The following is a 19306-nucleotide window of genomic DNA, read 5'->3' as shown; positions in this document are numbered from 1 at the left end:
TGCTCAGAGGGACGGGTGCATGGAGGGAGGTATTCTTACTGAACACCCTCTCTCGCAAGAAGCTGGTCAGCTTTTCCTCCCCTGCAGCATGGGCTGACTTGAAATCCGCAACCAGCTCATCAGAGGCAGGCATGGCTGACTGTAGCATGCGGAGGGTGGGTGAGGAAGGGTCAAACGGAAATGAGTCAAACTCATGCATGCATGCGACCAGGTCCTGCACACACTGCTCATCTTCTCGCATCCGTTTTGGGCCGCATTCCGTGTGCTTTCTGTTGGCTTTTTTTCGGTTGGCCATGACGTTATGAGCTGCACGAATCCTGGCCACATTGTTCACATTTCTCGAGTGCACCAGCAGCTGCTTCTCATTTTGGAGAATGGAGAGCCAGCCAGATTTCATTTTGCTGCCCTTGTTCATGGTGCATTCGATCCACATGTCCCAGGCCATGTTGGAGTAAGGGTTTCCTGTGATGGATTGAGCAAAGTCAGTACGAAGAAAGGCGACCTGATCAGCTTGGAGAGACTTGTATCTCTGAGGATCTTCAGGTTCTCCCTAGTCTCACCACCCAGGTCAGACGTGAGCCTCCCCTGCACTAGCTGACTCATAAGCGCCTAATACATAAGCCTCAAGCAACGCAGTCCCCTCTTGTAATGTTTGCCTTGCAGCGCACGATCAACGGAGCCCTCCGCCACGAGTACGTCCCCCAGCTCACTCCCCTTGTAGCATTTGTAGATAGCACTCATCATCACACACTGTGTATGGAAGGGACCAAGAAAGGGCACAATGTCACGGTATTTGTTTGGGTTCTCGGACTTGAGCAGGGTGATGAGGACGAACACGGGATGGTCTCCCACTAAGAAGGCAAAGGGCATCTTTGTCCAAAGAAAGGGCCGAAAAAGTGCCATTTTCAGAGTAAAACGATTATTATTCACAGTTTGTAATTGGTTTCAACTGAAAACTGTTCATGTTACAGTTATTATACAGAGGTTATTTAGAAGTGTACTAAGTTCTCTTGTCATGCATTCAACAATTCGTCAATTGCTTTACTGCAATAGATCCTAATGGAGGATGTTTGCTTGAAGGACAAAAGTTACGTTTTCGCTCTACTGGATGGTGGCCATCTTAAATTATTAGGGCCAAATGATGTCGTAACGTCAAACTAATATCAGAATCGGAATCCTCGTCGTCAACTCACCCGAAAAAGTGTCTGTGTACATAATTCTAGGTGCTTTGGTTCAAAACTTGATTTTTCCAGATAGCGCTGGCGGCCATCTTGGATTTTGGCCTCTGGTGAAAAATGCCAGCATTTTTCGAAGGTGTAGGGGGGTCTAATTTTGTTCTAAAGGGTCCGTAGAAGTCAAATCAATCGTCAAACCTTTGCAGCCAGAGAATGGTCACGGGAGTAAGGATCTGGACCTAACTAACAGGCTGCGTTCTTCTTGTTTTCTTGGAAATTTTTGACAAAATAATACCGACCATCGTCTCCCCTGCCAACTCCCGACTATCGCCTCCCCAGCCAACTTCAAACACTCTTCTCCCTGCTATCGGCAATCATTCGCTAGTGCCCTTTGAATGGTCGATCTTTTCTCTTTCTCAAACTTTTGTTGTTGTTGCGGTCATCATTCTTAATCATAATTCATATAGAGTTAGTTTTTCATGTTAACCTGATGACAACTTATGCTGTTTTGGAATTCTGTAGCAAACTTACAAACGGTCCGTTTCATGAGAACATAGCGGCTTGTTTGCAGACAACAGAAGTTTCTGCATATGTAGTGTTTATAAAGGGCTTTGAAACTTGATATGGCTTTGAAACTCAAACGTTGTTTGCATTTGACCAGAATTTTGTCTGGCAAGCTGGATGGTTTCTACTAGCCTTGTGGATTTTTTTTACTCGCCCCTGGCGATAATGGGGGGGAGGGGGGGGGGGGATGGGTGATTTGGCCATCCCTGTTCTTCAATTATAGATGACCTTTAGATTTAAACGAAGCATCTCGCATGAGTTTGGACTGATTTATTCTCACAGGGTAACACAGAAAGTACAAGATTCGCCCATCGCGCCGCTTTTGATGGAAACAATCCCGATTGGTTGCGCTTCTTTCCCACTGCCTCTGCCGCTCCACTATCGCATCATTAGTTGGAAACGTACCTTAATTAGGTGTCATGAACCTGTCCTTGATACTGTGTGTTTGTGAACTTGTGAATGTACTCGGAGGATTGAGGACATTTTCAACCGGCACGGTTGGCCTAGTGGTAAGGCGTCCGCCCCGTGATCGGGAGGTCGTGGGTTCGAACCCCGGCCGGGTCATACCTAAGACTTTAAAATTGGCAATCTAGTGGCTGCTCCGCCTGGCGTCTGGCATTATGGGGTTAGTGCTAGGACTGGTTGGTCCGGTGTCAGAATAATGTGACTGGGTGAGACATGAAGCCTGTGCTGCGACTTCTGTCTTGTGTGTGGCGCACGTTAAATGCCAAAGCAGCACCGCCCTGATATGGCCCTTCGTGGTCGGCTGGGCGTTAAGCAAACAAACAAACGCAAACAAAAATTGAGGACATTTTCAATTGTTATTTACATGATTTTGAACTAGAAAACTTATCTCTTGTAAAAAAAATTTTTGGCTAATACTTCTACAATGTATGTGTTTTGACAGCTTAACGCCTCTGATGACAGAGGCATTGGAATTGTCCGTGGACAAGTTCTGAATTTTGCCAGCACCAGGACAATATTCAAGTAAGTTCTGAAATTAACTAATCAGCTCTTTCTCTCTGTGACTCTCTCAGACACACACATCACAGGTTTGCCGTGATTATTTTGCGATGCGCCCCCCCTCCCCTCGGACTATCAACAAAGATCTTTAAATTAAATTGACACCCTAAGCGCTCCCGATACATATATTGTCGGCAACCGTCAGTAAGAGTTATTAAATTACATATCTTATCACAATATAGCAATTAACCCTAGTTCAGTGCTGGTAACGCTGTACGCGTCCCCTTGGTAACAAGGAAGACGCCTCTAAAAAAGAGTGACCATGACCCGTCAAGAGGTCAAGGCCAGACCGAGATCGAGGCTGCCTTCCGTATGCGTGCGCATACGCCGCCATTTGTATTCATTCCTACCTCAGCGTTCACACGCGGTGGTCGCTTTTCGTTACGCTCCGGCTGTTTGACAGCCTTTGTGACTGGGTCTTTGACTTGGTTACATTCCCCTTGGTATTTTTCTCTTCGTCTTCGACTTCGCAGCCTGTTGGGGTGAGATCTTTCCTTTTTGGCTATATTTTGGCCTCAATTTGTACTTGTAACATTTTTTGAAATTTTTTTTCTTGAGTTCACTTTGTCATGGCCGATAGTGGCAGGAAGAAGCATCCTCCTAAGCAGGTACCTGCTGAGACTTCCCCTTGGAAAACGCCTAGGAAACCGAAACATTCCGGCCAGGCTGTTGTTAGCGTTTTAGAGCCATCTTCTAAAAAATGCACTGATGTTTTGGTTGATTTGCTGGTGACCTCTATTTTGTCGGTTAAGTCCTGACAAGTCTGTTAAGGACGATAAGGTTGTGAAAGAGACTAGCTCTTCTGCTGGTTCGGGTTTGGTTGCTGCGGATGTAGCTTCCTTGCTCTCAGGTTAGCTCTCTGGCTTCTGAAATTTCCTCAACGGGAGCTGAGCTACGCAGACCTGTTTACCCTTACGATTTTGGCGTAATTTATTACGATTTTCTGCAAAAAATACGCCATTCCGCTATCCGTGTCAAGACTACGATTTTCATAAATAAAATAAAAATGTAAATAAAAAAAAAAAAAAATTTAATATTTTTTATCAATTCACATGTTTGACATTGTTTTTTTCAATGGCGAAATGGGGTGAAAAAGCACAGCACTGACCAGAGATCATGTCTGATGAGACGCTGGAGAGCCTTATTCTAGTGGTGAAGTCTAGCCCTCACTCATTCGGCAAGCGCAAGTACAGTAGAGAAGCGCTTGACACACTGAAAAAGGCCTACTACGAGCAAAAGAAAAAGAATCAGTGATGCATGTGCTTTTGATGTGATCTTCTTTGAAATTATGATGACTACAAAAACTGACTGATGTGTTTTGTTTGTGAATGATGGATATATGTGCATGATTGCGTTTCGCGGACACAGTTGTCATGTGCGTTGTAATTGGCGACGAATGCTGGATGATTACTATTTTTGTGCCAGGATTACTATTTTTGGGGCTGAGCATTACTCCAAAACTCTTATGGGGGTAAACAGGTCTGGCTACGGGCTCTACCTTCCGGTGTGACGGATGTTGCTTCGCTGGCCAGGGTGCGCCCTTCCCCTTCCGCCACGGTCACGCACGCTGATGTGCACGCAACACATGATGCCTATGACGTTCACTCCCCCTCGTTGAGTGTTCGGTCTTCCGGTGTGCCTGTACCGTCACAAGGTATGTCAGCTCCACTAGTAACCGGGTTTTCCGGCCAAAGTGGAGCGCGGTCTCAGGCTCAGACGGTCGGTCAGTTCGGGGTAGGGACCCTGTTACTCGCACGGAAGACATGTTTCTCCCCGCCTTGTCACAAGATATTTGGCCAGCAGTTCAGCTTCCGCTTCCGCCCGGGGGGCAGGAAGAAGTCAGTAAGGGTGGCTTGCGTACGGTCGAGTTACCACGTTCGCCTTCCCTTCCGGCTGACTCTCCATTGGACTATGGCAGTCAATGCGGGGGTCAGCTTCCGGATTGCACGGAAGTGCATGAAGGTTATACTGACGATGGTGCTTCCGCTGTGGAGGAAGGCATTGATTTTCGGTTGCCACAGAGGCTGTCAAGCGCAGTGGCGTTGGCAGCTGAAACGGCTTCCAGATATTTTGAGGAGGGAGTGGTTGAGTCGAAAGTTCAGTACGCTCCACCACTTTCTGCAGTCAGTGATTTCCGCGGGTCCAAGGAGTTTAAATGCCCTTTCTGCTTTCGGGAATCTCCGTCGGTGGCTTTTGAGATGGCGAAGGTTTTGTCCAAATCACGCACTCAAGCGGGAGTTCCGGGTGTTATGGTGCCTTTGTTGACACAACACAGTCCGGCTCCTGAGTCTGCCAAGCCTTGGCTGGCTCAAGTGGATCAGCAAGCTTCTTCTTTTTCGGCCACCAATCGGAGGTTCAACCTGAACGCACAGCCTATCAATCTTGTTGATTCTTTTGCGCTGCCACGTTCTGCTCTTCCGGTCACACTGGAACTGGCCACTCTGAGGGAGGACGGTTATAGTAAGGACAGGCCTGTCCCCTACACCGAAGCCTCTCTTATTGCGTTGGAGGACACTGGACGTTCTTTGCTGGAGTTAGCTTCCGTTTCGGAATCTCTTCAGAGATCATTATCAAGGTCGATTGCAACTTCTCTCGACCCATTCGAGTTTCGTTTCGATGCCTCCTCGGTGGATGTGACTCTCAGGCAGGCTTGGCAACTCGGCTTCACAGTGAATCTGCTGAAGTCAGAGTTGGAACCGTCCCAGCGTTTCACGTATCTGGGGATGGAGTTCAATACTCTAGACTGGTCAGTCCGCCCTTCTCAGAGAAGAGTGGACAAGTTGCAGGCTCTGATTCGCTCTCTTTACGGAAAGAATCAATCCACGGCTCGGGAATTATCCTCGCTGCTGGGTCAGATGGAATCCATGGCTCCGCTGGTTCCGTTTGGCAGAGTTCACATAAGGCCGTTTCAGGCAGCTCTACAGGCAATGTGGAATCAAGCGACTCAGGGCTGGAACGTCCAGGTCAAGTTGGGGAGCTGGTTCGGTCGTACCACGAGGGTTTGGCTTCTTCCCTGGGTTTCGCAGGGAGTTCCCATTGCTCCCCCTTCCCCGGAGAACGATCTTTTCACAGATGCCTCCCGGACAGGTTGGGGAGCACATCTGGCAGAGCAGACGGCGTCAGGTCTTTGGGATGCCAGTCAGGGCTAGTGGCACATAAACGCACTGGAATTAGAGGCTGTGGCTCTTGAACTTCAGGCGTTTCTGCCTCTGCTGACAGGCAGTCATGTCAGGTTACATACGGACAACATGACTGTAGCGGCTTACATCAACCGTCGGGCGGGACTCGGTCTCAGAGTCTGTCGGACAGTGCGTGTCACATTCTGATATGGTGCAGCACTCATCGCATCCTGCTTTCAGCAAAGTATCTGCAGGGCAGCCTCAATGTTTTGGCAGATGCGCTGAGCAGGGGAGACAAAGTCCTACATTCAGAGTGGACACTGTCTCACCAGGCTTTGCATCGTCTCTGGGCTCAGGTGAACAAGCCGTTTACCCCCCATGCTTGCGGGTCCGGAAACGGGGACACAAAGAGTGGTAGTCTGGTGGAAAACCTTGTCGCAAACAAGTCTATGAACTTTCTTTCTTTTCTTTATTTGGTGTTTAACGTCGTTTTCAATGACGTTAAACACCAAATAAAGAAAAGAAAGAAAGTTCATAGACTTGTTTGCGACAAGGTTTTCCACCAGACTACCACTCTGTGTCCCCGTCGTTTTCAATGACGTTAACACCAAATAAAGAAAAGAAAGAAAGTTCATAGACTTGTTTGCGACAAGATTCTCCACCAGACTACCACTCTTTGTGTCCCCGTTTCCGGACCCGCAAGCATGGGAGGTAAACGCTCTGGAAATGGACTGGACAGAGTTAGCGGCTTATGCCTTCCTTCCCTTTCGCCTTCTGGGCAGAGTTGTGAGAAAGGCAGATCTCGAGAGGCCAGCGCTAGTGCTGGTCGCCCCTCTCTGGCCCAGCCAGCACTGGTATCCTGACTTACTCCGCCTCGCAGTTCGTCCGCCGATTCCTCTCGGCGTAAGAAAGGGCGATCTGGTGCACCCTCAGTCAGGCGTGTCGCACGAAAATCCGCAAGCACTTCAGCTTCACGGGTGGATTCTGTCAGAGTCTCTCTGCTCCGTGCAGGGGCCTCAGCCTCCACTTTGAAATTGGTGCAGCACTCTCACAGAGATTCGACCAGCTCTGTGTATTCTTCACACTGGTCTTCCTGGTCAAAATGGTGTTTGGATAACGGAGTTGATCCTTTGTCTCCTAGATCCATGCATGTGGCCAATCACCTGGCTTGGCTAGCCGATCAAGGAGGTTCTCCCTCTTCTCTTCGAGTTAGGAGATCAGCGATCTCTTCTACTCTCAGGCAGTTAGGTCATAAGATTAATCTTGGTGGTGTTATTGCTAGTGTTATCAAGGGTGCTTCCCTTGACACAGCTCGTTCTAAGTCACAGCTCCCGGCCTTGGACTTGTTTTTGGTTTTGCGTTTTCTTGCTTCTGGGGAGTTTGAGCCTTTCCATGCGGCCAGTTTGGCTAATGTGACGCGTAAGACTTTGTTTCTTGTTTTGCTTGCTACCTCTAGACGTGGTAGCGAAGTTCACGCGCTATCTGGACTTTCTAGGGATATTTCGTTTGAAAAAGATGGCTCTATTTCTCTTAAATTTAGGCCAGATTTTATTGCTAAGAACCAGAAGCCTGGTCAAACATCCCCTCTTATCCGCATCCCTCCCTTGAGCAATGTTCTTGCTCCTGGAGACCCTGACTTATGTAACTGTCCGGTTAGGGCTCTCAGCAGCTACCTGTCCCGGACATTGCCTATTCGCTCGGAAAGTCAAAAACTGCTATTTATCTCCCTCAACACGGCTCGGGGGAAAGATATTTCTCGAGTCACCTTGGCCAAATGGGTGTCCACAATGATTAGGCAGGCCTACATCTGGTGGCAAAGCCAGTCAGGCGACAATCGGGCAGTCCTACCTCTTACTGCTGCCAGAGGCTAGAGCCTGGGCCTCTTCACTAGCAGTCCTCCGTTCTGGGCGCCTCTCAGAGGTCCTGGAGTCAGCTTACTGGCGCTCGGAGGACATTTTCATCAACTACTATCTTAGAGATGTCGCTGGAACGCGACAGGATGGCTGTTCTGCGTTGCCAGCATTGGTAGCGGCAGGACAAGTTCTCTATTCTTGATATGGTGAGTTCCCTCCACCTATAGTAGCAATCTGCTATATGTGAGTTGGGATAAGATATGTAATTTAATCAAAAATTTTAGTAATAAATTTCCATTTGATTAATATACTTACCCAACTCACATCGTTTATTCCCTCCCGCCTGCCCGCTTTTGGGGTTATATCTATCTAAAAAAGAAGTGAGTTGGGCTTCGGTTAGAATGAATACAAATGGCGCGTACAGCGTTACCAGCACTGAACTAGGGTTAATTGCTATATGGCCAGGAATCTGTCAGTGTGTCCAAAAAGTGTTACACAAACACCATTTTTTAGACTTGCTTTATCTTATTAATGTTGTTGTGGGTAAGGAAGGATATGTGTTTTTTAGCAGAATAAAACTGTTTTTATTGGTATGGGCCGCCTGGGGGGGGTCAGTATAGTGCCTCGAGCACTTAAGGTATGTATGTTACATTTACACCAAAACACATACAATAAGTATCATGGAATCTCCCCTGAGTTATTTCTCCCATTTAAATTCAGCAGTCATGTAGTCTTGTGTTTGGTACTACTGTTACCACAAACATGGCAAGTCAGATGTCTATAATCAGTGCCTGCCAGGATGTTTAGTGGCCGTATGTTACTTTACACCAAAAATCAATTTACATGTGTAAACTTCACCCCATGCTTAATCTCTTCGGAGCCTGGTGAGTATTTTAGGTTTAAGGAGTACCCATATTCTTATTTGAGACTAATGAGAGTCTTATTCCAGGCAGCATCATGCTAACAAAATAAAAACAGCTTCACTGCATAAATCTGTACAATCTAATTAAAACAAAAGTTCACTCCACCACAAGCCGCTATAATTCTCTGGTTAGTTTCAGTTCAAACACATCTGTGGAAGTCCCTTGTAAGCAGGGATGACATTGATTACTGTGAAATATGAATCCAGAAAGAAATGTGGCCTTTTTAAAAACAACTGCTCCAGTCAGTATGTTACTTTACACCAAAGTACACAGTTTTTGACTCACATGCGAAGCAAAAGTGAGTCTATGTACTCACCCGAGTCGTCCGTCCGTCCGTCCGTCCGGAAAACTTTAACGTTGGATATTTCTTGGACACTATTCAGTCTATCAGTACCAAATTTGGCAAGATGGTGTATGATGACAAGGCCCCAAAAAACATACATAGCATCTTGACCTTGCTTCAAGGTCAAGGTCGCAGGGACCATAAATGTTGCCTAAAAAACAGCTATTTTTCACATTTTTCCCATTTTCTCTGAAGTTTTTGAGATTGAATACCTCACCTATATATGATATATAGGGCAAAGTAAGCCCCATCTTTTGATACCAGTTTGGTTTACCTTGCTTCAAGGTCAAGGTCACAGGAGCTCTTCAAAGTTGGATTGTATACATATTTTGAAGTGACCTTGACCCTGAACTATGGAAGATAACTGTTTCAAACTTAAAAATTATGTGGGGCACATGTTATGCTTTCATCATGAGACACATTTGGTCACATATGATCAAGGTCAAGGTCACTTTGACCCTTATGAAATGTGACCAAAATAAGGTAGTGAACCACTAAAAGTGACCATATCTCATGGTAGAAAGAGCCAATAAGCACCATTGTACTTCCTATGTCTTGAATTAACAGCTTTGTGTTGCATGACCTTGGATCACCTTGACCTTGGGTCAAGGTCACATGTATTTTGGTAGGAAAAATGTGTAAAGCATGTGAGTCGTATGGGCTTTGCCCTTCTTGTTCACTTCTTACTGACCAAACATACTGCCATACCACAGCATATGCACACAGGAACAAAAAGACTTTAGCTCTGAATTGTTATAAAGAACATTTATTTTAAAAAGACGACTGTGACCCAAAAATCACCGGCAAACCTGTTTGTTAGTTATTTTACACCATAAAAAGCACATAAACGAGCTCAGAGGTAGAATACAATCATCTAGATTGCTCCACAATGTCTTAATCTCAAGAAACACTGCCTCCACACTTTTAAAATTGTCAAAGGTGTGATTATGATGCATGACATGGCAGACTTGTAAATTAAAGTGCTTGGTGTATGTTACTTTACACCAATAACGTTTAGTCTCATCAATGCCTGTATAAATAATAAGGTACAAAATCACAAAAACATGAGCTCATATCATTTTTAGAGCCACAATTCAGAATTGAAAGAAAAACAAGAAGCTCAGAAGGTGGCACAAACTTGTGCATTTGTCCTTTTTTTAGAAGTAGCAGACCTGTTTACCCCCCCAAATGAAAATCAGGAATGCAACTGGTACTTTTCCGTAATTTGAGGCATCTTTGAGTAATCTTTTTTATCAACCATAAACCAGCTCGAAAACGATTAAACGACACGTTAATTCGCGCGCTACCATGCAAAACAAGTACAAAATTGATAACCATGTTTAACAGTATTGTACTACACACACAGAAGCTCGATCACACACACCACAAACACACAACACAAGACACCTGATATATATGCAAGTTAACAAAGACAAGTTTACTTTATCTAAAAAAAACTATAAAAAAAACAGTATTCAGGGGCGGAGCAAGAGAGCTAGAGGGGGGGGGGGGGGGGGGGGGGGTACAACCAGGGGTTGGGGGGTCTGGCTGAAGAATTTTAGCTATTTTATTAACAATTTGTGGCTTATCGTTGATTTTAAACATGATAAACTGGTGTCAGCAGCCACTCATTAGTTCTTATATTTAGTCAAGTTTTGACTAAATATTTTAACATCAAGGGGGAATCGAAACGAGGGTCGTGGTGTATGTGCGTGCGTGTGTGTGTGTGTGTGTGTGTAGAGCGATTCAGACTAAACTACTGGACCGATCTTTATGAAATTTGACATGAGAGTTCCTGGGTATGAAATCCCCGAACGTTTTTTTCATTTTTTTGATAAATGTCTTTGATGACGTCATATCCGGCTTTTCGTGAAAGTTGAGGCGGCACTGTCACGCCCTCATTTTTCAACCAAATTGGTTCAAATTTTGGTCAAGTAATCTTCGACGAAGCCCGGGGTTCGGTATTGCATTTCAGCTTGGTGGCTTAAAAATTAATTAATGACTTTGGTCATTAAAAATCGGAAAATTGTAAAAAAAAATAAAAATTTATAAAACGATCCAAATTTACGTTTATCTTATTCTCCATCATTTGCTGATTCCAAAAACATATAAATATGTTATATTCGGATTAAAAACAAGCTCTGAAAATTAAATATATAAAAATTATTATCAAAATTAAATTGTCCAAATCAATTTAAAAACACTTTCATCTTATTCCTTGTCGGTTCCTGATTCCAAAAACATATAGATATGATATGTTTGGATTAAAAACACGCTCAGAAAGTTAAAACAAAGAGAGGTACAGAAAAGCGTGCTATTCTTCTTAGCGCAACTACTACCCCGCTCTTCTTGTCAATTTCACTGCCTTTGCCATGAGCGGTGGACTGACGATGCTACGAGTATACGGTCTTGCTGAAAAATGGCAGCTACTTGACTAAATATTGTATTTTCGCCTTACGCGACTTGTTTTAAAGTTAGTATTAAATAATGGCAATTTATCTTCATTGATATCTGCTCCCGTCAACAACCAAAATTTCACAGATGAATTTTTGTGTATTTTGTTGCTTTTTTGACAGCAAGGGGGGCGGGGGGTCCAGAACCCCTGTAACACCCCACCCCACCCCCCCTACTCCGCCCTTGGACTATTTACAGTCAAGATGCATGTGAACAAAACCACCTTACATTCTGTCACATCAGACATCCTGCATTCAAACCAGTCATAATAACTCTCTCCAGAAGCTACCTTTAATTTTAGAGGACCGATTCGTTTATTTCATTTAAACATTTTGTTGTAAGTTTTTCGATTCAAAGAACTGTGATCTTTTCTATATTGGAGAAATATGAATGGAGATCAGTTTTAGACTCAGAAAGACTTGAATTTCGGCAACAGCGCAAGTCACTGATGAGCGCGACCATATACCATAGCTGCCAACCCTCCCTAGAAAACCGGGAAATTCCCGATTTTATGTCCAGTCCCGGATTTTCCCGAATAGTGCAAAAGTTTCCCAATTACATTTTTTTCGAGTATAGTTATATAATGACTGGAGTGTATTTTCAAGCGCCTGTACTCGGCGTAGTTCTACTTCTGAACTCTCATTCAGCGCGAGGCTTCGTCACACAAACGCTGTGATCAAAATCAAAACTAAACGAGAATAGGCGAGATTTGTGGCTAGCGCATGCGCTTCAGTCGAATGTGGATGAGAAGCAGAAGAAGAAGCAGCAGCAGACGACCACAAAATGAAGAAAACAATGGTCCAGCGGCCGAAAGTCGGCCCGAAAGTTCTTGTAAAATTTCAAAAGAGTTACAAACAAGAGTATGACTTCATCTCCGAATCGACAAGACGCGGCATACATTTTGCGTTTTGCACCAAGTGCCGCGAAGATATCAGCATCGGACCACAGGCGGAAGGTGTCGTCCACTGGACTACTACTATCACAGAAAGACTACAAGATACGTCACTCACCTTCGAGTCTTCTGTGTTCTTGGAGTCGCTTCCTGGGAAAAATATTGTTCAAGACGGTTTGCCTCTTCCTACAGTCTGTGTAAGGTCAAATAAATACAGTTGAATGATTGTTTGAACTGTATGTACCTTTAATTTTCAGCTTCCGTCCCTTGCAAGTTGTTTTTAACCATCATTTGGACGAATCTTCGTTTGCGAGCCGCTAATATCCACTTCATTTCAAATCATGCATCCGCACCGAATATGCATACCAGCGCTCATTGGCTAATAACAGGATATTCGATGATTATTTTCCCGTGGGTAGCTTCCCTTTGCTGCACAATATTTACATATGTTTTAGACCAATGAGCGCTGGTATGCATCTTCCTTTTTTGTGACAAAATTTGCTGCCAGAAACTGGCAATTATAATCCTCAGAATGCACCAGATTGCACCATTTTGCATCCTTTTTTTCAAAAATTTTCCGGGGGGGGCATGCCCCCGGACCCCCCTAGCATTCTAGGCGCTTCGCGCCGTCGGCTCGGCGCTTTGCGCTGAGACGCTCATTCCTCCCTATTTTTATCTGGGAAAAGTTGGCAGCTATGATATACCTACATCTATGTCTCTGGCGCGACTGACCGTAGTGAGAGATCGGTTCGCAGGTCTGGGAGATTCTGTGGAAGTAGAGACCTAGGTCAAATAAACTCGATGCGAAGCAGGCTCATGTTTTGCCAAACATAATTTCGTGTTTTTGTTTGTTTCCATGTTCATTTGTGTACTGCATTTTGTTAAAACTAATGCTGCGTCTAACATGTGCCGCGACGTGACTCGTATTCTAACTGACTAGCTATGTTGTTGCACTGATCTCAAGTCGATCACCAAAATGAATGTGGTTCGCTCTTCTTAAACTTCAACAGACACCGCCACTTGACTTAATAGTTTTGCCGATATTTCTGTACAAGTTTCGCTTTTTTGGTTGGCATTTCGTCCCCACAGAGATCGGCCCTATATTACCCTTCGGACCAATGTCGATCTCAAAACCGCGGAATCCGACAAATACCTTGCTGTGCACATGTGCAGAAAAGGCTGTTTTGGTCAGCCTTGAAATCACAGTCCTGGTGACTACCACAATTTCGGCTTCGAATTTTCACGCACGAAAAAGGTTCTCTCGACCGCAATTTCCGGAATTTTTGGTAGATTTCCGTAATACCGGAATTTAGACCCCAAATCCGTAATAATTCCGGACAATCCGGGAGGGTAAACAGGTCTGGAAGTAGTATGGCCAGATGTATGTTATTTTACACCAAATATGTGCCTAACCTCAAAGCATACTAAATCAGTCTTTTGTGTAAGATATGGACAAAGGGAATGTTATCAGGAGTGATTTTCAGTAGTTGTAAGAAGTAACTATCATGAAATAAGTAATGGAGACATAACTTGTAGAACAACTAAGCTGTACGTTACTTTACACCAAAGCCATTTCAAACTATTATGTTCAAGTGGAAGATATTAAATTAAAATACATGGTGAACTGAAAACAACTGTATATGATCAATAGACTAGGAATATGGCCAAACAACCCAGAATGCTGTACAATCTGATGCATTTGTGTTGTTTCCGACCCAGTGTGGTCAGATGGTATGTTATTTTACACCAAGAAACTTCTGATCGTTGCATGACCGACCACTGCGACATATTGGTCCGCCTCTGCCTCTGGTACAGGCGAAGAAAGGTTGCTGCCTTAATCAAATGTTCAACTTGTAATTCTCCTTCCTGTCACCAGTGAAACTTCTCTGGTACTGCACCAACAGCTGCTTCTCTTGTTCACAAAATGATGAAGTAGTATTTAGAGCTTCATGCATTTGTAGGGTCTGGTTGTATTTGGACTTGGAGGCAGTAGCATTTCTAAACATTCGTCATCCAACCACTTTCTTCTTGGTCGCAGCTTGACTCTCAGCTTGTAGCTATTGGTCGCTCCATAATACAGAAAAGAATCTTGATCCAGTCGTGGAAATACTTGGACCACATATCTCTTCGCTGCTGGAAACGTAGCCTTTGCTGATCATGCAGCATCATCATCAGCAAAGACAATTTAAAAATTGTTATACAGTGGTCGCCGGTTAATATGACCACTTTGGGACCGGGGTAAAATGGTCATAATAAGCGGCTGGTCATATTAACCGATGTTAGAGAAAACGACTAAAAAAAAAATCGCAAAACGAAACATTTTTGTGTAATTAATAATTGTAAGAAAATGTGTCTGTTCGAGACGTATGTGCTGTCCGGCAAAGCTCTGAAGTAAATCCCGGTTTTATCAGCATTGTAAATTTCCGATGGGGCATAATCTGCGAGCAGATTCGGAAGGACGTCGTCTTTCCATGTCTTAGCAGCATCAAAATCGGCGTCTTGGGCTTCACCGTGAATATTATGAAATGTCAAGCCGTTGCGAACTTTCCAACGAGAAAACCATCCATCGGTTGGTTTGAATTCAGTGTGTCCGAGAGCCGTTACCAATTCTTCTGCTTTTGTACACAACAATGGTCCATGAATTGGCGCGTTCTTTGCTCTCATCTTCTGGAATCACTGAAAAAGACCATCTTCCACATCTTTGTCTTTTCCATGTCGTAGGCGCTTTCGTTGCGGTGAATCCTGCGTTGCGCACTCCTTCCTCACGCTGTCTTCATTCTTGAGAATGTTTGTCAAAAATCCTCTGTTGACGCCCAACTGTGCAGCACTCTCACGCATACTACAGGATGGTAGAGCTTTAAATTTGTCAATAAGTTCTAGCTTTTCCTCGGCTGTACGATCTTGGCGTTTTCGTTTCGACATTGTTTCCTCTTGAATCAGACTGAAAGATTGGTTGGCTCGTGCTCTGTTTGCCAAAAAAAGAGAGAATAATGTTCGTGATCACTTTAGATTTATTCACGGGAAATAATGAAAAGATCGCACGCTTTTTGACTCACATGCGAAGCAAAAGTGAGTCTATGTACTCACCCGAGTCGTCCGTCCGTCCGTCCGGACGTCCGTCCGTCCGTCCGGAAAACTTTAACGTTGGATATTTCTTGGACACTATTCAGTCTATCAGTACCAAATTTGGCAAGATGGTGTATGATGACAAGGCCCCAAAAAACATACATAGCATCTTGACCTTGCTTCAAGGTCAAGGTCGCAGGGACCATAAATGTTGCCTAAAAAACAGCTATTTTTCACATTTTTCCCATTTTCTCTGAAGTTTTTGAGATTCAATACCTCACCTATATATGATATATAGGGCAAAGTAAGCCCCATCTTTTGATACCAGTTTGGTTTACCTTGCTTCAAGGTCAAGGTCACAGGAGCTCTTCAAAGTTGGATTGTATACATATTTTGAAGTGACCTTGACCCTGAACTATGGAAGGTAACTGTTTCAAACTTAAAAATTATGTGGGGCACATGTTATGCTTTCATCATGAGACACATTTGGTCACATATGATCAAGGTCAAGGTCACTTTGACCCTTATGAAATGTGACCAAAATAAGGTAGTGAACCACTAAAAGTGACCATATCTCATGGTAGAAAGAGCCAATAAGCACCATTGTACTTCCTATGTCTTGAATTAACAGCTTTGTGTTGCATGACCTTGGATGACCTTGACCTTGGGTCAAGGTCACATGTATTTTGGTAGGAAAAATGTGTAAAGCATGTGAGTCGTATGGGCTTTGCCCTTCTTGTTTGCCTTTTTTATGACGCTCAGTCTCGGGGAAGAAAAGAGAGAGAATAATGATCACGACATTAGAGATCATTGAGCACTGATCACTTTAGTTTCATTCACGAAAAAGAAAGAGAATATCGCACGTCTTTTTGCCTTTTTAAAAAAATCGTATGTATTTTTTCCCCCCGAGTGATTTCAAACTGAAAAAGATGTGAACTTGTTGCCATTTTCTCGAAACAATGTGGCCATATTAAGCGGCGTTGTGGTCATATTAAGCGGCTTTTTCTAATACATAACAAAGAAGGACAATTCCGGACCGGGTACAATTGGTCATAATACGCGGCTGGTCATATTAACCGCGGTCATATTAACCGGCGACCACTGTAACTCATGAAGAACAGCTGTGGTGAAAACACTGAAATGCCCCTCTATTACAAGTAATGTGTGTCAAAATACCCATAATAATTCACCACATGTAAAGCTGAATGTGAATACCAAGGCTAATCAGACATGGGATTCTTCCGTAAAATTACGGAATTCCGTAAATTGTTAGGCTCCAGGGATCATTCTTGAGATTCGTGCAAATCCGCTGAGAAAATTTTGGGGTATATGTAGGTATAGACCCAAGTTTTTCGGCCGGTCCGCTGATCGCGACGCTCCATTCCATACTATTCTTGAACGGTTGGTTCATAAAACGGTCAGACTGTTGCTGGTCGATCCGTATGGGAACGCGCTCTGTGTCTTTGTCTCCCACAGTCACCGTTTCAACGTAGCTATCGGGGATTCAGTATAAGCATACCGTATGAGAATGATTCGGCGCCATTTTTACATCGCTTCGAGCCACCTGCCAAAATGATGAGGAAGCTAAAGCGAGACGAAACCGTTCTAGCCCGGGAAATTGACCAGCAGAAGTACAAGAAAAATCTCTGGAGATTCGACTGGCTCGATGAAGTTGTATCATTGAGCTGGAAAGACGAGAAAGGCCAGAAGACACAAGACGTGAAACTGAAAGTTGGCGATGCTTTTGCTAAAATCAACTTGCCGGGAAAAGCTCAATGCACTTTGTGCAACGATGTTAATGTTATCAACTACGGCTCCAATGGAAAGACTGCCCTCAAAAGCCACTTGAAAAGCAACAAGCACCTGACTATCCTGAAAACCCAGTCGGGTAATCAGTCACTGGGGTCGTTTGGCACCGACAAGGTAAGAACATTGAAACCACACCGTCACACCCCGCCTCTCTCTCTCTCTCTCTCTCTCTCTCTCTCTCTCTCTCTCTCTCTCTCTCTCTCTCTCTCTCTCTCTCTCTCTCTCTCTCTCTCTCTCTCTCTCTCTCTTTCTCCTCCTTATTTTGAGTCTTAGTGTAAAATTAATTTGAGAAACATGGGAAGGAAGAGAAAGGGGGAGGGGGGGGCTATGATTAAGCTGAAATATGCATTTCAGGGCCATTTTTGTGTGTCTAAAACACTAAAAACCTTCAGCTTCTGGGGGCTTCACCCCCAGACCCCAACCAGGGGCGTTGCCCCTGGACCCTACTGGGGGCCTTCTGCGGCCCCCAGACCCTCACCTTGTTTTTCCTTAATTATCACTTTTTCTGAATCCCATGTCTGAGTACAGTTCTTACAAAACTGAAAGCACCCGAAATCGCGTAACGCTTTTCTCTCCAGAATGACTAGGTAAGGTTGGAATCACAAGTCTGTTATTCATTGCTTACGGCATGAATTTGCCACCATGTTATACCGAAACGTTCATCCATTCATCCTCTTTCATCCAACACAAAAATGTTCTTTGCAAAAAAAGTTTATAAGAAGCAGGAGCCTGCCAAATAATTCAAGCGGGCTCTTTCCTTCTTTCGACGCCATGACAGATTCTTGGCCATATGTGAGTTGGGTAAGTATATTAATCAAATGAACATTTATTACTAAAATTTTTGATTTGGAATCATTTGTGTGGCACCTGAGAGAATAAGAAGCATTGAAATGAATAAAGGCCAGGCAAGAGCAAGATTGGTCGCCCGCTCGCCTGAGGCGAATAGAAATAATTATGTTTGTTTTGTTTTATTTTTTAGTTCAACACCCAACATCAATAAGAAGCAACCAGTAGATTTTGAAAAGGTCCCCCCAAAATGTTTGGCTTTTTTGTTAAATATGTGTGTTTTTGTGTAGCTTTATTGTTCAGCAACACAGGACAATGCAGGGATGGCCAAATCTCAAAAACTCAACATTTGCGTCATGTGAAAACAAAACCCAGTAAAGTACAAGGAATGTTGTTAAATCACTCCAAGACTCCTCAACTATGCAGGAACAAACAGCTGTCAAATAAATAGTTTTATTCAATCCTTTTGCTCAGGATTGAAAAAATAGCATAACATAAAAAAATTCATCCATTTCAAAACGGGCGCCTGTTGGGTAAGATGTCGGCTCAAGAATCTTGAGGTCATGAAAATCCCGGTCTAGGTGGTTGTTTTTTTTCACCTGAAAAAGTTTGCTCAGCCGTGAGAGAGACAGGAAGTTAGTACTACCAGCGCAAACATTGATCGTGGAATGACGCTGTCAAGGGCGTGGTTTCAGCCTGCCTTTTGCTGTACAAAATTTAGTACAGGATTCTCAGCTCTATTTTTTGGAAACACTAACCCTCTGGATAGTCATAGAGAAACCCCAGCTTTCTTAAGCGACTTGTCTTAACATATTTGCAGGTCTGGATTCAAGCTTGTGATTTTGGACGAAGCTGATGCTATGACAAAAGATGCCCAAAATGCCTTGAGGAGAGGTAATGATTTTAGTACACATTAACCCTCTTGCATTCGTATTGTTAAAGAGTATTACGCCCCCTAGTATTGACATCCTTTTTGCATTTTCATGTTCTGCAAACATACTGTAACTCACTCATTTGACATCGTACGACAACACAATTTTGCATGGACTTTGTTTTGCATGTGTTGTTGTGTGTCCAATGTCTACTGTGCAGAGCTGCCAGCTGCTGCAACGCTTTCTGCGTAGCATGCTATGTTTTTAAGGGCAATTGCTACGCCAAGCTAAAGAATGCTACGCTTAAACAAATAAGCAAAAGCAGGCAACAGTTCCCTCTTTTTGTGAGTCCTGGTACTCAATTTTGCTTCCCACTCCATGTAGCGGTCACAAAATGGGTCATAAAACACTGTCTACACTGAAAAGT

At 44.0% G+C, this 19306-nt stretch overlaps 1 protein-coding gene across 2 annotated transcripts in view; it reads left to right on the top strand.

Moving 5' to 3' along the window:
* The window catches only part of LOC138977061 (replication factor C subunit 5-like), a 142763-nt gene that overhangs the window by 47927 nt on the left and 75530 nt on the right, over positions 1-19306 (top strand). For both annotated transcript variants that reach the window (XM_070349977.1, XM_070349976.1), the window contains exons 4-5: positions 2647-2726; positions 18828-18901. In XM_070349977.1, coding sequence (XP_070206078.1) covers positions 2647-2726; positions 18828-18901 — 154 coding nt within the window. The remainder of the gene's footprint in view (positions 1-2646; positions 2727-18827; positions 18902-19306) is intronic.

Source organism: Littorina saxatilis, linkage group LG9 (genome assembly GCF_037325665.1).
Source record: "Littorina saxatilis isolate snail1 linkage group LG9, US_GU_Lsax_2.0, whole genome shotgun sequence".
In the NCBI taxonomy this organism is placed as follows: domain Eukaryota; kingdom Metazoa; phylum Mollusca; class Gastropoda; order Littorinimorpha; family Littorinidae; genus Littorina; species Littorina saxatilis.
This window is presented reverse-complemented; position numbering and strand designations above follow the sequence as displayed.